The sequence below is a fragment of the Terrapene carolina genome, unplaced genomic scaffold, assembly GCF_002925995.2.
Source record: "Terrapene carolina triunguis isolate 2854851 unplaced genomic scaffold, T_m_triunguis-2.0 Scaffold29524, whole genome shotgun sequence".
NCBI classification, from domain to species: Eukaryota; Metazoa; Chordata; order Testudines; family Emydidae; genus Terrapene; species Terrapene triunguis.
The window spans coordinates 1,486-21,058 of NW_020693875.1; the positions used below are offsets into that span (position 1 = coordinate 1,486).

Here is a 19,573-nt window from a genome sequence, read left to right on the forward strand (position 1 = left end):
GGGTCATCATCCGAGACTGCTATAACATGAAATATATGGCAGAATGAGGGTAAAACAGAACAGGAGACATACAATTCTTCCCCAAGGAGTTCAGTCACAAATTTAATTAACACATTATTTTTTTAACGAGCATCATGAGCATGGAAGCATGTCCTCTGGAATGGTGGCCGAAGCATGAAGGGGCATACGAATGTTTAGCATATCTGGCACGTAAATACTTTGCAACGCCAGCTACATACGTGCCATGTGAACGCCTGTTTTCACTTTCAGGTGACATTGTAAATAAGAAGCAGGCAGCATTATCTCCCGTAAAAGTAAACAAACTTGCTTGTCTTAGCAATTGGCTGAACAAGAAGTAGGACTGAGTGGACTTGTAGGGTCTAAAGTTTTACATTGTTTTGGTTTTGAGTGCAGTTATGCAACAAAAAAAAATTTACATTTGTAAGTTACACTTTCACTATAAAGAGAGTGCACTACAGTACTTGTATGAGGTGAATTGAAAAACACTATTTATTTTGTTTATCATTTTTACAGTGCAAATATTTATAATAAAAAATAATAATATAAAGTGAGCACTGTACACTTTGTATTCTGTGTTGTAATAAAAATCAATACATTTGAAAATGTACAAAAACATCCAAAAATATTTAATAAATTGTTTAATAGTGTGGTTAATCACAATTACTTTTTTTTAGTTAATTGCGTGAGTTAACTGCGATTAATCAACAGCCTATTACTAGCGTAACTCAAATCGCATAGCTTAAATTGACCGGCAGCAGTAGTGTAGGCAAGCCCTCAGATCGAGTAAGGGTGGCAGGAGAGAGAGTGGTCTGTATAAGTTCTCTCTTGTAGACAGTTTGATTTAGTGGCCGATTTGCATTTAATCCATGTCATATGCTCATGAGGGGAGCACAAGAGATCAGTAAATACTATATGCAGGAATTATCATGTCAGCGCTGTGTAGCTAGCAGTAACTCCACTGTAACATGTAGGTGTATACAAAGACTCACCTAATAACTTCAGTAGCATTGAAGTCTAGTTTGTAATTGTGTAACTTGTTCATTTAACAGCATTGTGTCGCATGAACGTATAGCTTGCAATGTTGTGGGTATTCCATTATCTGCAGGTCCATAATAGCTTCTACTGATCAGTAAGGAAAGGTTCCAAATGTTTTGCTTGTCTCTTGCTTTGTTTTTAGGTCTTTCTTTCTGAATGGAAGGAAAACAAAGTATCCCTTTCCCAGCTCGCCAACTCAGAGCTGAAGGAAGATTTTCTTCATGGACTGAAGATGCTGAAGTCTCTCCAGAGCAAGTATGTTGTCAGACTGCTTGGCTATTGCGAGAAGCAGTTCACAGTCCTTACCCAATATCACCCGTTAGGCTCCCTGAAGAGCCTGAATGAAATGCTGGACCTTCCCAGATATAAAGGCTTGAATACTTGGCATCGCAGATTCATGCTCGCAATAGACTATGTGAGCATCATCCATTATTTGCACAACAGTCCTTTGGGCACCTTAGTAATGTGTGATTCCAATGACTTGGACAAGCTGTTATCGCAGTATCTGCTGACAAGTGACTTTCATGTTCTGGTGAATGACTTGGATGCCTTGCCTCTCGTGAACAAGAGCGCTGGCAGGCTGGTGAAGTGTGGCCATCGGGAGCTCCAAGGCGAGTTTGTAGCTCCTGAACAGCTTTGGCCCTATGGGGAGGAGGTGCCATTTGAAGATGACCTCATGCCTCCATATGACGAGAAGACGGACATATGGAAAATCCCTGATGTCACCAATTTTTTCTTGGGCCACGTTGAAGGGAGTGATATTGTCAGGTTCCATTTGTTCGACATCCATGCTGCATGTAAGAAGAAGAACCCAGCTGAAAGGCCTTCCGCCCAGATGGTCATGGACACATACAGGAAAATGTTAACGTTGCTGCTCAGAGAGGCTGCCATGCCTGGTACCAGGGAAATGTTATAAATAACTGTGAGAAGACATACAGGTACTCTGGTTGATGTCCTGTTATTTATTTAGCACCCACAGGGTGCTAGGTCCTTTACAAACTGGTAGCAGGACAAGGTCCCTACCCAAAGAACAAAGGAGACAAAATTGACACTAGTGATGGTTTGAAAAAAGGTAAATCTGTTTCATGAAAAAAATTGAAATGTTTTGACCCAAACCCCCCAATTTTGAAGGGTTTTAGGGGTTTTTTTGGATCTCCCCCTCTCCCTTTTCCTTTTTTGCCACCGGAAGAGGAGGGGCAGGGAAGGAAGATAAAGCGGGGGTGGTATTTTTGGTTTTGAAAAAAAAATGTTTTTTTTCTGTGGTTTTTTTTTTTATTCAAAAAATTTGGAAAATTTTTTTTAAAAAATTCAAAAAAAAATTTTGGCTTTTTTTTTTTTTTTTTAAAGCCAGTTTTTGTCAAAAAATGGTTTGAAAGAAAAATTTCATCCAGCTCTGATTTACACCTGGAGGACTGGAGAAAGGAGAGCAACAAATAAGCAAAGTGATCCAGATGAGAGAGAGGCATAGTCTTTATTAGCTCCGTGCCAATTCCATACCACTACCTTGTCTAAACAGTGCCCTCCTCCTCTCCTTTGCACCTTCCTCTCGCCAATCATTGGGGGCTGTTCTAATGGCCAGCCAGCACCCTGCGGTACTGAACAGATCTCCCTAGGGGAGCCACAGTGAGCTGGTGTCTCCAGCTGTTTATTGGGACAGGAGTCTGTTATGGCTGGTCAGATATCTGCCACCTGAACAGCTCCCATCTCCTGGAGATGTGATATATCAGTCTCTCTAGGCATAGCTGGAGGTAGTAGCAAGAGCCTGTCTTCAAGGCCCCCCTTGTTCAGAGCAGCTACTTGCTGGCTCTGCCTCCGTCTCCTGGGGGGGCATGGGTGATTTCTGGCTCTAGCTGGATGGGGGACAGGGGAAGCCCATCCTGTCAGCTCTACTGTCACCTTTCTGTCTGTGGGCCCAATTGCTATTGTTCCAGCTCCCACAAGCATGCTAGGCACTTCAGACATACAAACATTACAGGTGTCTGCCCAAAAAGAGATTGCAATCCAAAAAGGGAACATACGGACAAAGGAGCGGGAAACACACTGGCTTGATTTTCAAACCCTTGCCCACTTACCCATTATATTCTCATAAAGGCCCTTTGGAGCAAGAGCCTTGTTTTCCCACTGCTGTGTGAGGTGATTAGCACACTGCATACACAATAATCATTTTTCTCACATTACTTCATTCCACAGCGATTTTGCTAGTTTGGCTTCTGCAGATTAGAAGCTCCCTCCCTTCCCCCCACATCCCAGAAAAATCCCACCACCTTCAGAGTAGAAATGAAGTATTATCTCTTTGCATTCACCTTTCCATGACCGTGTCCTAATGACCCAACGGGAAGATGGTGTTAACAATGGAAAACGATCTCTTCCTTAGACACTCAAGTAGTATAATTAAAGGAAGGGCTGGAGAATACAAATCCTTCTGTATTTTGCATACAGAATTTTCTGAGGGCCTGATACAAAGCCCATTGAAGTTAATAGAAAGACTTCTTTGGCTTCACAGAGCTTTGGATCAGGTTTTTATTGCCTAGATTCCATGGTTATGGGCTTGATATAAATACCTGCACAGAGTATTATCAGGGAACAGAAATACCTTAGTAAAGCAGCAGAGTTTGTTTTCAGCAATTTGGTTATGCCCACACTGCCTCAATGGGCATGTTGAACATGTGTGGAGAATGATGTCAGATGGACTTTACAGTTATGTACCTCATGACTTAGTTTTCTGTGGATTATACTTTCAAATACCTAGGAGCAGGCTGGAGTAACTGCCATGTTGTGTTGAGTTCAGATGCAACCTGTGGCAGAGGAGACACACACTGTACTCCCTCTTGGAGAGTTTACTTTTGTTCCTTCTTGTTTTGCTCGTCTCCTTTAATTTAAAACAAGCCTGAAAATGTATGGCTGATTTTTGGTATGGAATAACATACCCCACACACTGTGTGGGAGCATCTCTGAGTCAGATTGGCAGCAAATCGTTTGCTCAACAGCTGAAAATACAGCTTCCAAATATGTAAATTTTAAAAAGTGGGAGCAGAGATCTTGTATTGGTGACATTGGTGGCCATTCTCCTGGTTAATTATTTGAGATCACGTGCGGACAGATTAACATGACTGTTTGTAAGACACAGTCTGCTTCTAGCCTAGCCAGCTAAGATGCAAGAGAAATTCTCTTCTGTGGAGACCTACTAGTATTATGTTGCTATGTTGACACCAGATGTAAATATCTTGCTTATAAATGGGAAAGTTTTTCTGCAAATGGCTATGTTATAGTTGCTCTTATCTTGTGCTAGTGTCTCTTTTAAGGAAGTCTGCCTTGTTATTTTCATTTCTTTGATTATCTATGTCCAGTTTGGCTTGTTACATTATATGGATTTTGTCATGTGCCCCTACTTCCCCAACTACTCATCAGCACCCCTCACAAGCCTCCTCGTTGCTCTGCCGTGTAGGAGGCAGGGGGCCAAGATCATAAGCCAAGATTTTCAAAAGGGACTTGGGATTTTTGGATGTCTCACTCTTTTCGGCATTCTCGACTTAAAACACCTTAAGGGAGCCTGATTTAAAAGAATGCGAAATGGCAATGGTATCATCCCATTGATTCCTATGGGACTGCTCACAGAGTGAGGGGATACTCAGTGTGAGTAAAGGAATCAGGATCTGCTGCTCCTGTATTAACAATATTGATCCGAGTTAAATAGCTTTCATTTTAGTCAGGTATGAAAGAAAGCTGGATGTGCTGAGTAAAAGCCGGACACAGAGTTTTAACAGCTAGCCAATAAGTTTATTGTACAGTTAAATGGGCTTGCAAGAAATATCAATGTATGATGGCTATAAAATAGACATGTTATACGTCTGCTGTAAAAAGAGCCATCACTGTCAGGTTTGTTACACTGAGCTCTCAGTAAGGACCAGAGTCTGTCCTCCTCATTCATGTTGCACAGTATCTTACTCTGCAAGCAGCCATATTGATTTCACAGAGTGAGAGGGACAGATTCTGGCCCTAAAATACCATTTTGCCTTGGAGACTTCCAAATTCGTTAATGGATGAGGCCATCAAAGTCTCTCTATTTTTGGTTACAACTTAAATATGAGATATTTGTACACACTGACTCCAGGACCCAGAGCCAGCCTCTCCACTGCCTCCCACTGCGCCTTAACGTTTTCTGCCAGTGTTTTTCATTTGACGTTGAGCACCAGCGATGAATTAAACCTGGTTTGAGTGGGGTATTGTGGGTTTAAAAAATAAAAATCCTGGTATTGAATGTTGCCTGCTATTCTATGTGGAAACACTAGGTGGTAGCGTGAAATACCATTTAACTTCAATTGGGTGCACCTTAGACCGTGGAGACACCTAGCCCTGCATCCAGTAGTTTTTGCATAAACTGCCTCTTAATTCCTTGGCAGGGCTTATAATGATTGGGTTAGTGGAATCCTTAATTAGAGTGAGTGAGTCAATCAATCACATGGGGCAGGTTTCAATGTATACCTTACTTCATTGGGAAAACCTGTAGGATGAGTGTAAATGAAGCAGTTCCCCCGGGAGCCGTGCACTCAGTACAGAATAGTCTGTTGTCTTTGCTGTGTCACAGTAACCCCTTTACTGTGTACCTCTGGGACAACGCACAGCCCATGGCATGGTGCAGTCCAACAGCCAGCAAGGACACATGTGGGTACCTGGTGAATGTACAGCTGGCTGGAGAAGCTGTGGAAAGTTGTACATATGCAGGATTTTGCTTTTCTGTATGGAAGAGACCTTGTGCTGTGCTGTTAACACGTCAGCGGCAGGCTTTGCTTTTCATCCCTTCCCGTGCAAATCTTCAAATCAGGTTAGAGGCCACCAGCAGCAGCTGCTAGAACCTAGGGCAGGGGTGAGCAAACTTTTTGGCCTGAGGGCCACATTGGGGTTCCGAAACTGTATGGAGGCCGGGTGGTTTTTCATGAGAGTATCCAGTTTTGAGAGCTTACCACCCTATACCGGAAACCTACTGACGGCTATACTTACCTACATGCCTCCAGCTTCCATCCAGGACACACCACACGATCCATTGTCTACAGCCGAGCTCTAAGATACAACCGCATTTGCTCCAATCCCTCAGACAGAGACAAACCTACAAGATCTCTATTAAGCATTCTTAAAACTACAATACCCACCTGCTGAAGTGGAAAAACAGATTGACAGAGCCAGAAGAGTACCCAGAAGTCACCTACTACAGGACAGGCCCAACAAAGAAAATAACAGAACGTCACTAGCCATCACCTTCAGCCCCCAACTAAAACCTCTCCAGCGCATCATCAAAGATCTACAACCTATCCTGAAAGATGATCCCTCACTCTCACAGATCTTGGGAGACAGATCTGTCCTCGCTTACAGACAGCCCCCCAACCTGAAGCAAATACTCACCAGCAACCGCACACCATAAAACATAAACACTAACCCAGGAACCTATCCTTGCAACAAAGCCCGATGTCAACTCTGTCCACATATCTATTCAAGTGACACCATCATAGGACCTAATCACATCAGCCAAGCCATCAGGGGCTCGTTCACCTGCACATCTACCAACGGGATATATGCCATCATGTGCCGGCAATGCCCCTCTGCCATATACATTGGCCAAACCGGACAGTCTCTACGCAAAAGAATAAATGGACACAAATCTGACATCAGGAATCATAACATTCAAAAACCAGTGGGAGAACACTTCAACCTCTCTAACCACTCAGTGACAGAGTTGAAGGTGGCAATTTTGCAACAAAAAAACTTCAAAAACAGACTCCAAAGAGAGACTGCTGAACTTGAATTAATATGCAAATTAGATACAATTAGGTTTGAACAGAGACTGGGAATGGTTGGATCATTACACTAATTGAATCTATTTCCCCATGTTAAGTATCCTCACACCTTCTATGGGTCATCTCGATTATCACTTCAGAGTTGTTTTTTTTTCTCTTGCTGATGATAGCTCATCTCAATTGATTGGCCTCTTACAGTTGGTATGGCTAATTCCACCTTTTCATGGTCTCTGTATGTATAAATATCTTCTTTCTGTGTGTTCCATTCTATGCATCCGATGAGGTGGACTGTAGCCCACGAAAGCTTATGCTCAAATAAATTTGTTAGTCTCTGGGTACATCTACACTACGAAATTACTCCAATTTTACAGAATTCGATTTTAGACAACAGATTGTATAAAGTCGAGTGCATGCGGCCACAGTAAGCACATTAATTCGGCGGTCTGCATCCATAGTACCGAGGCTAGCGTCGACTTCCGGAGTGTTGCACTGTGGGTAGCTATCCCATAGTTCCCACAGTCTCCGCCGCCCATTGGAATTCTGGGTTGAGATCCCAATGCCTGATGGGGCAAAAAACATTGTCGCGGGTGGTTCTGGGTACATGTCGTCAGGCCCCCTCTCCCTCCCTCCCTCCCTCCATGAAAGCAACGGCAGACAACCATTTTGCGCCTTTTTTCCTGGGTTATCTGTGGAGACAACATACCACGGCAAGCATGGAGCCCGCTCAGCTCACCGTCACCGTATGTCTCCTGGGTGCTGGCAGACGTGGCACTGCATTGCTACACAGCAGCAGCTCATTACCTTTTGGCGGTATACGGTGCATTAGGACTGTAAGCCATTGTCATCTTACAGAGATGGGAGTGACTCAGCCAGGTCATTTCCCATCTTCTGCTGAGCACCCAGGAGATGAGGATGATGGCTTCCAGGCTTAATGCAGCATCTTCTGCCAAGCACCCAGGAGATGACAATGGCTTGCAGTCTTACTGCACCGTCTGCTGCCAGCCTAAGATGTAAAAGATAGATGGAGTGGACCAGTTTTATTTTGTAATCATTTCCTCCCCCCTCCCTTATTGAAATCAACAGCCTGCTAAAGCCAGTCTTTTGAGTTCAATCCTTGAGGGGGCCATTCTGTGTGACAATTGTTTGTGTTTCTCCTTGATGCAAAGCCTCCGCCTTCGTGGATTTTAAATCCCTGTAAGCCATGTCGTCAGTCGCCCCTCCCTCCGTCAGAGCAACGGCAGACAATTGTTTTGCGCCTTTTTTCCTGGGTTACCTGTGCAGACGCCATACCACGGCAAGCATGGAGCCCGCTCAGCTCAATGCAGCAGTCATGAACATTTTAAACATCTTGCGCATTATCATGCAGTTTATGCTGAACCAGAACCTGGAAAACCAGGCGAGGAGAAGGCGGCGACAGCAGCACGGCGATGAGAGTGATGAGGACATGGACACAGACACAGAATTCTCTCAAACCGCGGGCCCCAGCGCTTTGGAGATCATGGTGTTAATGGGGCAGGTTCATGCCGTGGAACGCCGATTCTCGGCCCAGGAAACAAGCACAGACTGGTGGGACCACATAGTGTTGCAGCTGTGGGACAATTCCCAGTGGCTGCGAAACTTTCGCATGTGTAAGGGCACTTTCATGGAACTTTGTGACTTGCTTTCCCCTGCCCTGAAGCGCCAGAATACCAAGATGAGAGCAGCCCTAGTGGCGATAGCCCTGTGGAACCTTGCAACGCCAGACAGCTACCGGTCAGTCAGGAATCAATTTGGAGTGGGCAAATCTACTGTTGGGGCTGCTGTGATGCAAGTATCCAAAGCAATCACTGAGCTGCTGCTACCAAAGGTAGTGAATCTGGGAAATGTGCAGGTCATTGTGGATGGCTTTGCTGCACTGGGATTCCCTAACTGTGGTGGGGCGATAGATGGAATCCATATCCCTATCTTGGCACCAGAACAACAGGGCAGCCAGTACGTAAACCACAAGGGGTACTTTTCAATGGTGCTGCAAGCACTGGTGGATCACAAGGGACGTTTCACCAACATCAACGTGGGATGGCCGGGAAGAGTTCATGACCCTGAAAGAACTAGGTTTGTTTAGTTTGGAAAAGAGAAGACTGAGAGGGGACATGATAGCAGTTTTCAGGTATCTAAAAGGGTGTCATAAGGAGGAGGGAGAAAACTTGTTCACCTTAGCCTCTAAGAATAGAACAAGAAGCAATGGGCTTAAACTGCAGCAAGGGAGGTCTAGGTTGGACATTAGGAAAAAGTTCCTGTCAGGGTGGTTAAACACTGGAATAAATTACCTAGGGAGGTTGTGGAATCTCCATCTCTGGAGATATTTAAGAGTAGGTTAGATAAATGTCTATCAGGGATGGTCTAGACAGTATTTGGTCCTGCCATGCGGGCAGGGGACTGGACTCGATGACCTCTCGAGGTCCCTTCCAGTCCTTGAATCTATGAATCTATGACGCTCGCGTCTTCAGGAACACTAGTCTGTTTAAACGGCTGCAGCAAGGGATTTACTTCCCAGACCAGAAAATAACTGTTGGGGATGTTGACATGCCTATAGTTATCCTTGGGGACCCAGCCTACCCCTTAATGCCATGGCTCATGAAGCCATACACAGGCAGCCTGGACAGGAGTCAGGAGCTGTTCAACTATAGGCTGAGCAAGTGCAGAATGGTGGTAGAATGTGCATTTGGACATTTAAAGGGTCGCTGGCGCACTTTACCGACTCGCTCAGACCTCAGCCAAACCAATATTCCCATTCTTATTGCTTCTTGCTGTGTGCTCCACAATCTCTGTGAAAGTAAGGGGGAGACGTTTATGGCGGGGTGGGAGGTTGAGTCAAATCACCTGGCCACTGATTACGCGCAGCCAGACACCAGGGCGATTAGAAGAGCACACCAGGAAGCGCTGCGCATCAGAGAAGCTTTGAAAACCAGTTTCATGACTGGCCAGGCTACGGTGTCACAGTTCTGTTTGTTTCTCCTTGATGAAAACCCTCCCCCTTGGTTGACTCATTCCCTGTAAGCCGCCCACCCTCCCCGCTTTGATCACAGCTTGCTTGCAAAGTGAATAAAGTCACAGTCGTTTAAAAACCATGTATTCTTTATTAATTGATTATACAAATAGGGAGATAACTGACAAGGTAGCCCGGGTGGGGTTTGGGAGGAGGGAAGGAAAAGGCCAGTTCAAAACTTGTTGAATGACAGCCTTCTGTTGCTTGGGCTGTCCACTGGGGTGGAGTGGTTGGGTGCATGGAGCCTCCCATCCCGCGTTCTTGGGCGTCTGGGTGAGGAGGCGATGGAACTTGGGGAGGGTGGTTACACAGGGGCTGCAGCAGCACTCTGTGATCCTGCTGCCGTTCCTGAAGCTCCACCAGACGCCGGAGCATGTCCGTTTGATCCCGCAGTAGCCCCAGCATTGCATCGTGCCTCCTCTGATCTTCCTGGTGCGTCCTCTGATTTTCCTGCCGCCACCTCTCATCTCAATCATCCTTCCTGTCCTCACGTTCACTGGCCGCTTTCCTGTACTGTGATACTGTGTCCTTCCATGCATTCTGATGAGCTCTTTCATTGCGGGTCGACGGCATGATCTCAGAGAACATTTCATTGCACGTGCGTTTTTTTCGCCGCCTTATCTGAGATAGCCTTCGGGACGGAGGAGGGAGGCTTAAAATATTTGCAGCTGCAGGAGGGGAAAAAAGGGAGAGAAGTATTTAAAAAGATACATTTTACAGAACAATGGGTATACTCTTTCACGGTGAACAACACTATTCACATTACATAGCACATGTGATTTCGGTACAAGGTCATTTTTTGCATCTAATATTGAGTGCCTGCGGCTTTGGTGTTAGACCTGAAAGACGCCGGGCAACAGAATTTGGCTTGCAGGCGGCCATGGTAAGCCATAGTCTTTCGGCTTCTGCAACCGTGCAGCATCAGAAACCAAACTTCACCCCCCCCCATCCAATTCTCTGGGATGATCGCTTTACCCCTCCCCCCACCGCGTGGCTGGTATCAGGGAAGATCCCTGCTCGCCAAACGCGAACAGATCAGCGCCATTTCTCCCCCCCCCCAACCACCGCTTGGCTAACTGCGGGGAGGATTTCTTTTCAGCCACAACACAGGCAAACAGGCAAGTAGGAACGGCCACCTCTGAATGTCCCCTTAATAAAGTTCCCGTATTTCAACCAGGTTACCGTGAACAATATCACTTTCCTGAGGATAACACAGAGAGATAAACAATGGATGTTGCTTGAATGCCAGCAAACACCGGGACCATACGCTGCCAGGCTTTGTCATGCAATGATACCAGATTACTTGCTACTAGCATGGCGTGGTAAAGTGTCCTACCATGGAGGACGGAATAAGGCTGCACTGCCAAGAAACCTTCTGCAAAGGCTTTTAGAGTACCTCCAGGAGAACTTCATGGAGATGTCCCTGCAGGATTTTCGCTCCATCCCCAGACACGTTAACAGACTTTTCCAGTAGCTGTACTGGCCGCAAATGCATCCCAAGTCCTCAGGGCAAATTAATAATTAAAAAACGCTTGCTTTTAAACCATCTATAATATATACAAAGGTACACTCACCTGAGGTTCCTTCTATGGCTTCATGATCCAGGATAATGCCCTGGGAGGCTTGGGAGGATATTTCAGTCAGGGTGATAAAGAGATCCTGGCTGTTGGGGAGAAAGATGTGCTGTGTGCTCTCCCCAAGCTCATCCTCCTCCTCATCATCATCTTCCCCGTCCGCAAAATCCTCACGCATGGCTGAGAGTAACCCCACATCAGAATCCACGGTCATGGGCAGGGTAATGGTGGCGGCCCCTCCTAGAATTGCATGCAGCTCAGCGTAGAAGTGGCATGTCTGCAGCTCTGCCCCGGAGCGTCCGTTTGATTCTTTGGTTTTCTGGTACGCTTGTCTGAGCTCCTTAACTTTCACACGGCACTGTGTTGAGTCCCTGTTGTGGCCTCTTTCCATCATGCCCTTGGAGATTTTTTCATATGTATTGGCATTTCTTTTTTTGGAACGTAGTTCTGCTAGCACGGAATGGTCTCCCCATACAGCGATCAGATCCAGTACCTCCCGTACGGTCCATGCTGGAGCTCTTTTTCAATTCTCGGACTGCATGGTTACCTGTGCTGATGAGCTCTGCATGGTCACCTGTGCTGATGAGCTCGACTGGCCAAACAGGAAATGAGATTCAAAAGTTCACGGGGCTTTTCTTGTACACCTGGCCAGTGCATCTGAGTTGAAAGTGCTGTCCAGAGCGGTCACAATGGTGCACTGTGGGATAGCTCCCGGAGGCCAATACCGTCGAATTGCGTCAACATTAACCCTAATTCGAACAGGCGATATCGATTTCAGCGCTACTCCCCTCGTCGGGGAGTAGTAGAGAAATCGATTTTAAGAGCCCTTTATGTCGAAGTAAATGGCTTTGTTGTATGGACGGGTGCATGGTTAATTCGATTTAACGCTGCTAAATTCGACATAAACTCATAGTGTAGACCAGGCCTAAGATGCCACAAGTACTCCTGTTCTTTTTGCGGATACAGACTAACATGACTGCTACTCTGAAACCTGTCAATAAATTATAGAAAATGCTCTCTGACAGTCACCATTGCAGGGACATTTTCACTAGGTTCTGTTGTTGTTACAACATGCACCATTAAAGTCATTTGTTCCGTATGGCTGATGTCAGGTGTGCGGTCCAGAATAACAGAGTAATGTCTTGCTGACTTCAAATCTACCACAATCTTCTGTTTGACTTTTGTTGCCAGTAACTGTACGATCTCATTTTTAATTGTTTTTCTGAGGTCATAGGGTGTGTCCATTTCTTGGGTGGTGACTCTTCTTAGATGCTCCTGGAGTACAGCATCAACCTCAGCCATCAGCTCCACAATTTTAAGGATGTTTCCATTGTTTGGCACATGCAGCTGTTCTGAAGTGCCACACAGTGCTAGGTTTTGGGTAGCAAGCATTCTCACCATGGCAACGAGCCTTTTCAGAACATTTTGCCAGTGAAGAGACTCTGATGCAATCTTCTCTTGATGCTGATCATCTATGGTGGTCTTTAACCTTAGTCTCATCTCAAGCTCTTTCCACCTATGGAATGCTCTCTGGTGAATTGCTGCCTTCTCATGGCATGCCAGATTTCTAGCCAGATTTTTCCAGTCCTTTGTTCCTGTAGAACCCAATGTGGCTGGAACATTAGACTGGAAGGGTTTGCAACAAAAACAGTATGCAGCATTCTGGGTTTTTGAGTACATAAGCTCTCCACTTTGTCACCATTGGGGATTTCACACCAGTAATGTGTTGGATGGAAACTTCTATTTTCATTGTCTTTGGGGAACATGAAGTTTTTCACTTGCTGAGGCCCATGCAGTACAAGGAAGTCCCTCAGGCTACTGCTCAAGTGGGTTCACAGTCCTGGATCATCTAGATTTAAGGAACTAAACTCAGCAGCAGCTGTTTCTTGCACCTCCACCACACTCTTCTCTGATCTAAACTTTTCTTCAGGAATGTGTATGGTTACATCCATTTGAGATGGAGATATGGATGCTGCAGTAGCTGCCAGGTCACCTGCACTCTGACTAACTGGAAGATCAGGCATCTCCTCACCACTCACATTCTCACTGGGGCTGGAAGGTTCACCGTGAACATTTGTGTCTATGTATCTCAGGAGAGCTCTTTCCTGCTTAGATAGAAAAGCTTCCTTTGCTTTCTTTCTTTTTCTGAATGCTGCCCCAGAGGGGTGTTTTCTTCTTTCACTAGGACTGCTGTTCTGTGCCAGCTACAGTGGCTCTCAACACTCAGTTGAAGGGGACAAATAAGCAGGCTGGTAGCAGAGTCTGAGTGAGGGAAGATATCAGCGTCTTAAGGGCCTAACTGGCTCCTACTATTTCAGTTGACTGCCTGTTCTCCTCAAGTAGGGTCAGGGAAGCAGCAGGAAACAGGAAGCTCCTTGAGACGCTGGTGTTAATCTGTCCAGGCTCCTGGGGGTGCTGGAGAGGTACACAAGAGGCTCCTCCTCTCTCTCTCTCCCTGCAGCTCCTGCTGCTTTCTGTTATTCCCTCTCACCTTTTCGCCTGCCTGCCTGTTATGTCTCTTGTGCCCTCCTTCCTCCAGCACAGCACTCCACCATCTCTGAGCATCTCGAGCAGAGAGAATACATAGGCACCCGCAGCAGACACAATTTTCTACACTCTGGGTCCTAGTGGCGCCCCCCCCACGGTCTGGCACCTGAGGTGGCCGCCTCAGTTCGCCTCATGGTAAGACCAGCCCTGTCCTGTGGGCACGGAGAACCTAACTCCCATTGAGGTCAGCCAGGGAGGCTGGATGTGCACATTACAGGAAATAGACTGTCAGGGCAGCAGAATCCACTGAAAAACCCCGTATTGCGAATTGCAACGCAGGCTCTCACTGGGTGGCTCTTTGTCCTGCCTCTGTTGGCTAGAGCGTGAGCAGAGCTTTATGAGACAGCTGCTGCGGCTGTAGCCAGCCATCGAAGTGAGTTTCCCATCGTCTCTCTTCTGGCTGTGGATGCTCGACTGCAGCAGCTCTGCAGAGGTCCCAGCCTCACTCTTTAATGCCCGTTCTCTCCGTGCTCACATGACGCTTCATGGACCATTGAGTAGCCTCATGACAACATCCCAGTTGTGGACACAGGCACCAGCAACCGATTCCCCAAGCCAAAGTCCCCTTGGCAATCCAGGGAGCCTTAGCCTGGGTTGTCTGGAGCGCAGGGTTTGGCCCCTGGTGACTGCAGACACTGCACCTGCTGCACAGCCGCACGGTGACTCCTGGGACCCCTCTGCCCATCAGCACTCGGCTCTCCCGCATTCTGCTGAGCGGCTGAGATCTGGGGGAACAGAAACTCTTTGTTAGAGACGGACAATCTCCTCCCAGGAACACTCTGTCAGTGGCTGCCAGAGGCCTTCCCTGTGAAACCCCAAATGTGCAGCCCTTCAAATTCCCACAGCGGAGATCTCTGCTCTTTCACTGGTCACCTGTGGCTGCAGTCTCTGACGGGGGAATGTAGAGGGGTTTTGCCAATGATCCCTTCTACAGCGCCCATAATGGGAGGAGATTTGGCCTTGTGATGTGAGGCCTGGGTCTGAGAATCCGGGCTCCTGGGTTCAGTGACTCTGGAAGGGGGTGTGGTCTAGTGGGTGGAGCTGGATTTGTTGACACTGAGTGAGAGGGGCTTGTGCTGAAGGACCCTGGTTCGATCCCCCCCAATTCCTGTGGTGTCTACATGTGGCCATGACTTTACTTACCTATCAGTGTAGGTTGTTTAGCCTATTCCTGGACACATTCTTACATCTGCTGCTGGCCATCCCTGAGATGTAGGTCCTTCATCCACACAAGGACATAGCTCATCAAGGTCGATCCAGCAGCTCCCATCTGGTCTTCACCTCCGCAATGGATGGTGAGCTCTAACCTGACCACAGAAAGACAGGGTGGTGTTCTTCAGGGGAATCTGCTGGAGCTCCTGTATCCCCTGTTCCACCTCACACCCCGACACGCTAAGGGTTTTCCAAAGATACCACTAATCTCGGATAAACAAAGCAGACTGGTTCTAATGGAAGAACAGATTTCTCCCCTGCTCTAGGGAGATTCCCATAGGAAAAGTCTCTGATGGCGAGGATGGGGGCAATGGAAGCCCCCAGCCCCTTGAATGGCAGGAAATCAGGACTCGGGGAGTTAAGGGGTGTCTCTATCCTGCTGCAGGGAGCAGACCTGGAGAGCAGAAAGGGCACTAGTGGCATTGTAGGAAAGACAGTGACTTCTACCTGTGAAGGTGGCTGAAGCTTCTTGCAGGCACTCGAGTCCAGGATCTTTACACCTCCTTTGGGGATCCTTTTCCTAGGAATAAAATCAGGACACCACACAGAGAATGACATCTGAATCCCAGGTCTGGGATCCAGGGAAAAGGTATGATCTCAGCCAGGCTATGTACCAGGAACCTGATTTTTGTCCCAAGAGCCACAGTTATCCAGATGAGGTTTTCTTCCCCATTTGCTTTCAGGTTATTTACTCACAGTATTCAGTTGTTTGCTTTGCCGTGTTTCCACTCTCTGCATCTGATCATTGCTTTAAGTAACATTCTTTCCGTTTTTGCTTCTGTTTCCTCTTATTACAGGGTAGCATTTGCTTAGCACCTTAAAAAAATAAATTAATAACAAAATCCTGATTCTACATTGAAGAGGAAAGTTTCTGAGAATTTGGCTGCAGAACTTTAGAGTCTGCATATTTCATTCACTATTCTTTATTCCGGTGCGGGTCTGATGCAATCTGCCCACCCAAGAATGCCCACATGAAGCACAGGGTGCCCTTAGAATACCTGTTAAAAGAGAGGAAGAGAGTAGATTAAAAGCGGGGAAAAAATCCAAAAAATCCAATGCATCAGCACTTCTCGGCATCATTGAAGCACCAGTCCTGGGCGCAATACAGGTTAACAGTGCCCATGGTTCTTTCCCACTAGAACCACGTCCGACCAGAAAAAGCCCTTCAGCCAATTATTTCCTTACACTCTGAAGGGGTGAAATTCAGCCCTGTGCAGACAGCCAGGGCAAGGTCTGCACATCACAGCGGATTTAAGTGACACTTCACTGCACCGGTGCTGTGAGACTTCGGTGGCATAGTTTTCATCCTGGATTGGAACAGCCGGTGGGAATCCTGTGAGGTACAGAGCAGAGAGAGGTTTGGGCCACAACGTTCACCTCAGAGGCTGAGCGTCTGCAGACTTTTGGGATGTTTCCATCTGAGGAGGATGATTTTGGCCAGCCCTTGTTCAGAGCTTTCAGTCACCTCAACCGGTGATTCTCTGGCACAGTTGATCTAAAGTAGCTGAACTTTTGAGGTCTTGCCCCCACCTCTGACACCCCTTGTACCTCACCATTGCCCTCGAACAGCCCCTGTCCCTTCTCTTGATCCCTGCCAAGCCCAAATACAGAGCCTAGCTCACGCTCCTCCTCTCCTAGACTCCTCCAGTTCTCCCAGAGCCCTAGGAGCCAGCCTGAGGCCCGGAGGGGGAGGAAAGGCTCACATAGGTGGCTAGGGGAGTTGGCAGCCCCTAGCATGAGCAATGGCAGCGTGTCGTGTTGATGTGATGAATGTTAGGAAATAGCCTTGCTGGAGAGCTGGGTCTGCCCTGCTTTGAGCTGCTCAGGGGACAAGCTGGCACCGACCAATGGCACCTGCCTGGGTTCATCCTCTCCTTGCTCCCAGGTCAGCGCATGGGGATGGGATGGGAATGACTTTCAATGGCCTGGAGGTGAAAGGCCCTGGGGTTACCTCATCCCCTATCAGCTGGCCGGCTTCCCCCAGGATGGAGTACGTCAGCACCAGCCCAGCCTGGCTGACACGGAGCTGGGGGTCATGTATGGCCAGAAGCGCCGCCTGGAGGAAAGTTCTTCTTTGGTCTTTGGTGAAGATCTCTCCAAAGACCTAAAACCAACAGCACCACAGCCCTTGTCAGTTGCCCAGAACCAGGCTCCAAATCCCTCTAGTGGCTCATGAGGAGAAGAGTCCTGGGGCAGCCAACCTTTGGGGTCCCATGGACCAAGGAACCCCCGTCAGTAAGAGGTTGCAGGCACTGAGGAATAGCTCTTTCTGGTGCAGGATTCACCGAAGGTACCATGACATGCTGGGAATGTGTCTGCGCGCTCTGGAACCAGCTCACACAGACAACAAAGGATCCCTACTGCTCCCAGCAGCGATATCTCCTCAGCTGTCCCGCTAGAGGAAAGGGCCTTTTAGATCTGCTTCCATTCCCACTCCTCACCCCACTGACATTCCCACAAGCGTCACACGAGGGTGTCAGCCAGGGAGACAGTGAGCGGAGCCAGATCCCTGGAGATACAGTCCTCCATTAACTCAACCCCCCAGATGACCCCTTGTATGCCACGTAGCCATGGATCCATGTAACACACACACAAACCGGGTCCAGTAGCAAGGCTCCAACCCAGGCTCCTCAGCCTTTTGCAGCCGAAGACTGTCAGCTGGAAATAAGTAGCAGGGTCTTGCCCTGTCCATAACACACTCACTGCAGGGGGAGACAGCTCCACACATGAGCTGCTGCAATGCACCGGCGGAGAGTCCTTACCTCCCCCACCCTGGCCATGTTCCTATATCCCAGGCGCTCGGTGTCCTGGAGCCCGTCCCGACACCACAGCTCTCTTCCCTCCCTGCTGTTCAGCCCTCGGGGAGAAAGACGCACCCATTGGGGAGGTTTGGCATCTGGTTTTAGTGCCTGTTTCCTTCTGTTCCCTTTGCTGGGTGCACACTGGCCGGGGTCCTCGTGGCACCCAGTGGACCAGGTGGTTTAGTACCTGAAGGGGGATTTGTCTCATTCATCACAGCAATCATGTGACCCTTACGGTCATGGTGCTCTGGGAGTGGGGGCCTGTTAACAGTGGCGTCTACTCAGGGGCGTAGCCAGGTGGACAGAACGGGGAGCGATCAGAAAAAAAGGCGCCACCCGCTGCGGCGCTTTTACTCACCCGGGTCTTCGGCGGCACCTCTGTGGCAGGACCTTCACTCGCTCCGCGGGGCTTCGGCGGCATTTCGGCGGCAGGTCCTTCAGTGCTGCCGAAGACACTTTGGGGGAATGTGCTCCATTGGGGAGCGGCTGCTCCCCCTGCTCCCCCCTAGCTACGCTACTGCAGTAGAACCCTGTTTATCTGACCCTCCATTATCCAGCTCTCCGTATTAACCCAACCACCAGAGCACACAGGTCCAGAAGTGGGCAGTCTCTCCTATGGTCGCTAGATGGCGCTGCAGCCTCGCACTTTCCCCTTCATCCGATTATCCGTCGTTTTGGTTAACCAATCTGGCCCTGGTCCCAATTCGATGGGATAAACGGGGTTCTGCTCTCCTTGTGAGTGATCATTTGCTGCAGGTGATCTGCTGCTGGTGTTACTCCTCGTGGAAAAGTACAAATTGGGGCCTTCTGAGGTGGTAGGGAGGGGTCACGCTGTTACCTGCAAGGTACACAGGCCCCGCAGCAGGGATGCTCCTCGGGCTGTGCATATAACCAGGTTAAAAGTGCATCACAACAGGGGAGCCATTGTCAAGATGATAGTCTCTGCAGAGGATTGTAAGACAGCCCGTTCCGGATCTGCTGCCTGATGCCAGAGGGATATCCCAGTCGAGAGCATGGAGGTGTGTGAAGAGGTCACCGTAACTGAAGAGACAGAGGTTATGGCTGTGCTGCAAAGTCACTGGCAGGTATGATCGAGCAGGCCAGGCCCGACTCACAAAAGTTGCCTAAGCTTAACACTGTGGGATCACAACCTGCACCCAGCAAAGCACCCCACAGAACTGGTACAGTGCAGCAGCAAGTTCATAAGGAGATGGCATCCCTCCCAATAAGCCCCCTCTATTGCAGGGTCTCCATGCAACTCCCTCCACTGCCAGCTGGCTCTGTGTGCCCCCGTTCCCACTTTCCTCCATTACCCCCTTTCCCAATGGTGGGCTCTGTCTGACCCCTCTTTCCCCCACAAGACAATGGCACTGTGTGGCCCCCTTCTGCCATCTCCCCCCACCAGGGGCTCCGTGTGACTTCCCACACCATCAGTTCTGTGTGCATGCCCATTCCCCCCAATACTCCTTCCCCATGTGCTAGGAGGGGCTCTGTCTGCTCCCCAGTTCTCCCATCCCCCAATCTCCCCTCTACCAGGAGTCGTGTGTCCTGCCTTTCCCCCTCCCGTGC

General features: G+C 48.2%; 1 protein-coding gene across 1 annotated transcript; it reads left to right on the top strand.

The window, feature by feature from the left end:
- Positions 1-1,198: 1,198 nt before the first annotated feature.
- Positions 1,199-2,215, top strand: POMK (protein O-mannose kinase; the record flags this gene model as incomplete). The annotated part of the gene is made up of 1 exon (XM_024222832.1): positions 1,199-2,215. A coding segment is annotated over one exon (774 nt), but the record flags the coding sequence as incomplete, so codon positions are not given.
- Between the last annotated feature and the right edge of the window lie 17,358 nt (positions 2,216-19,573).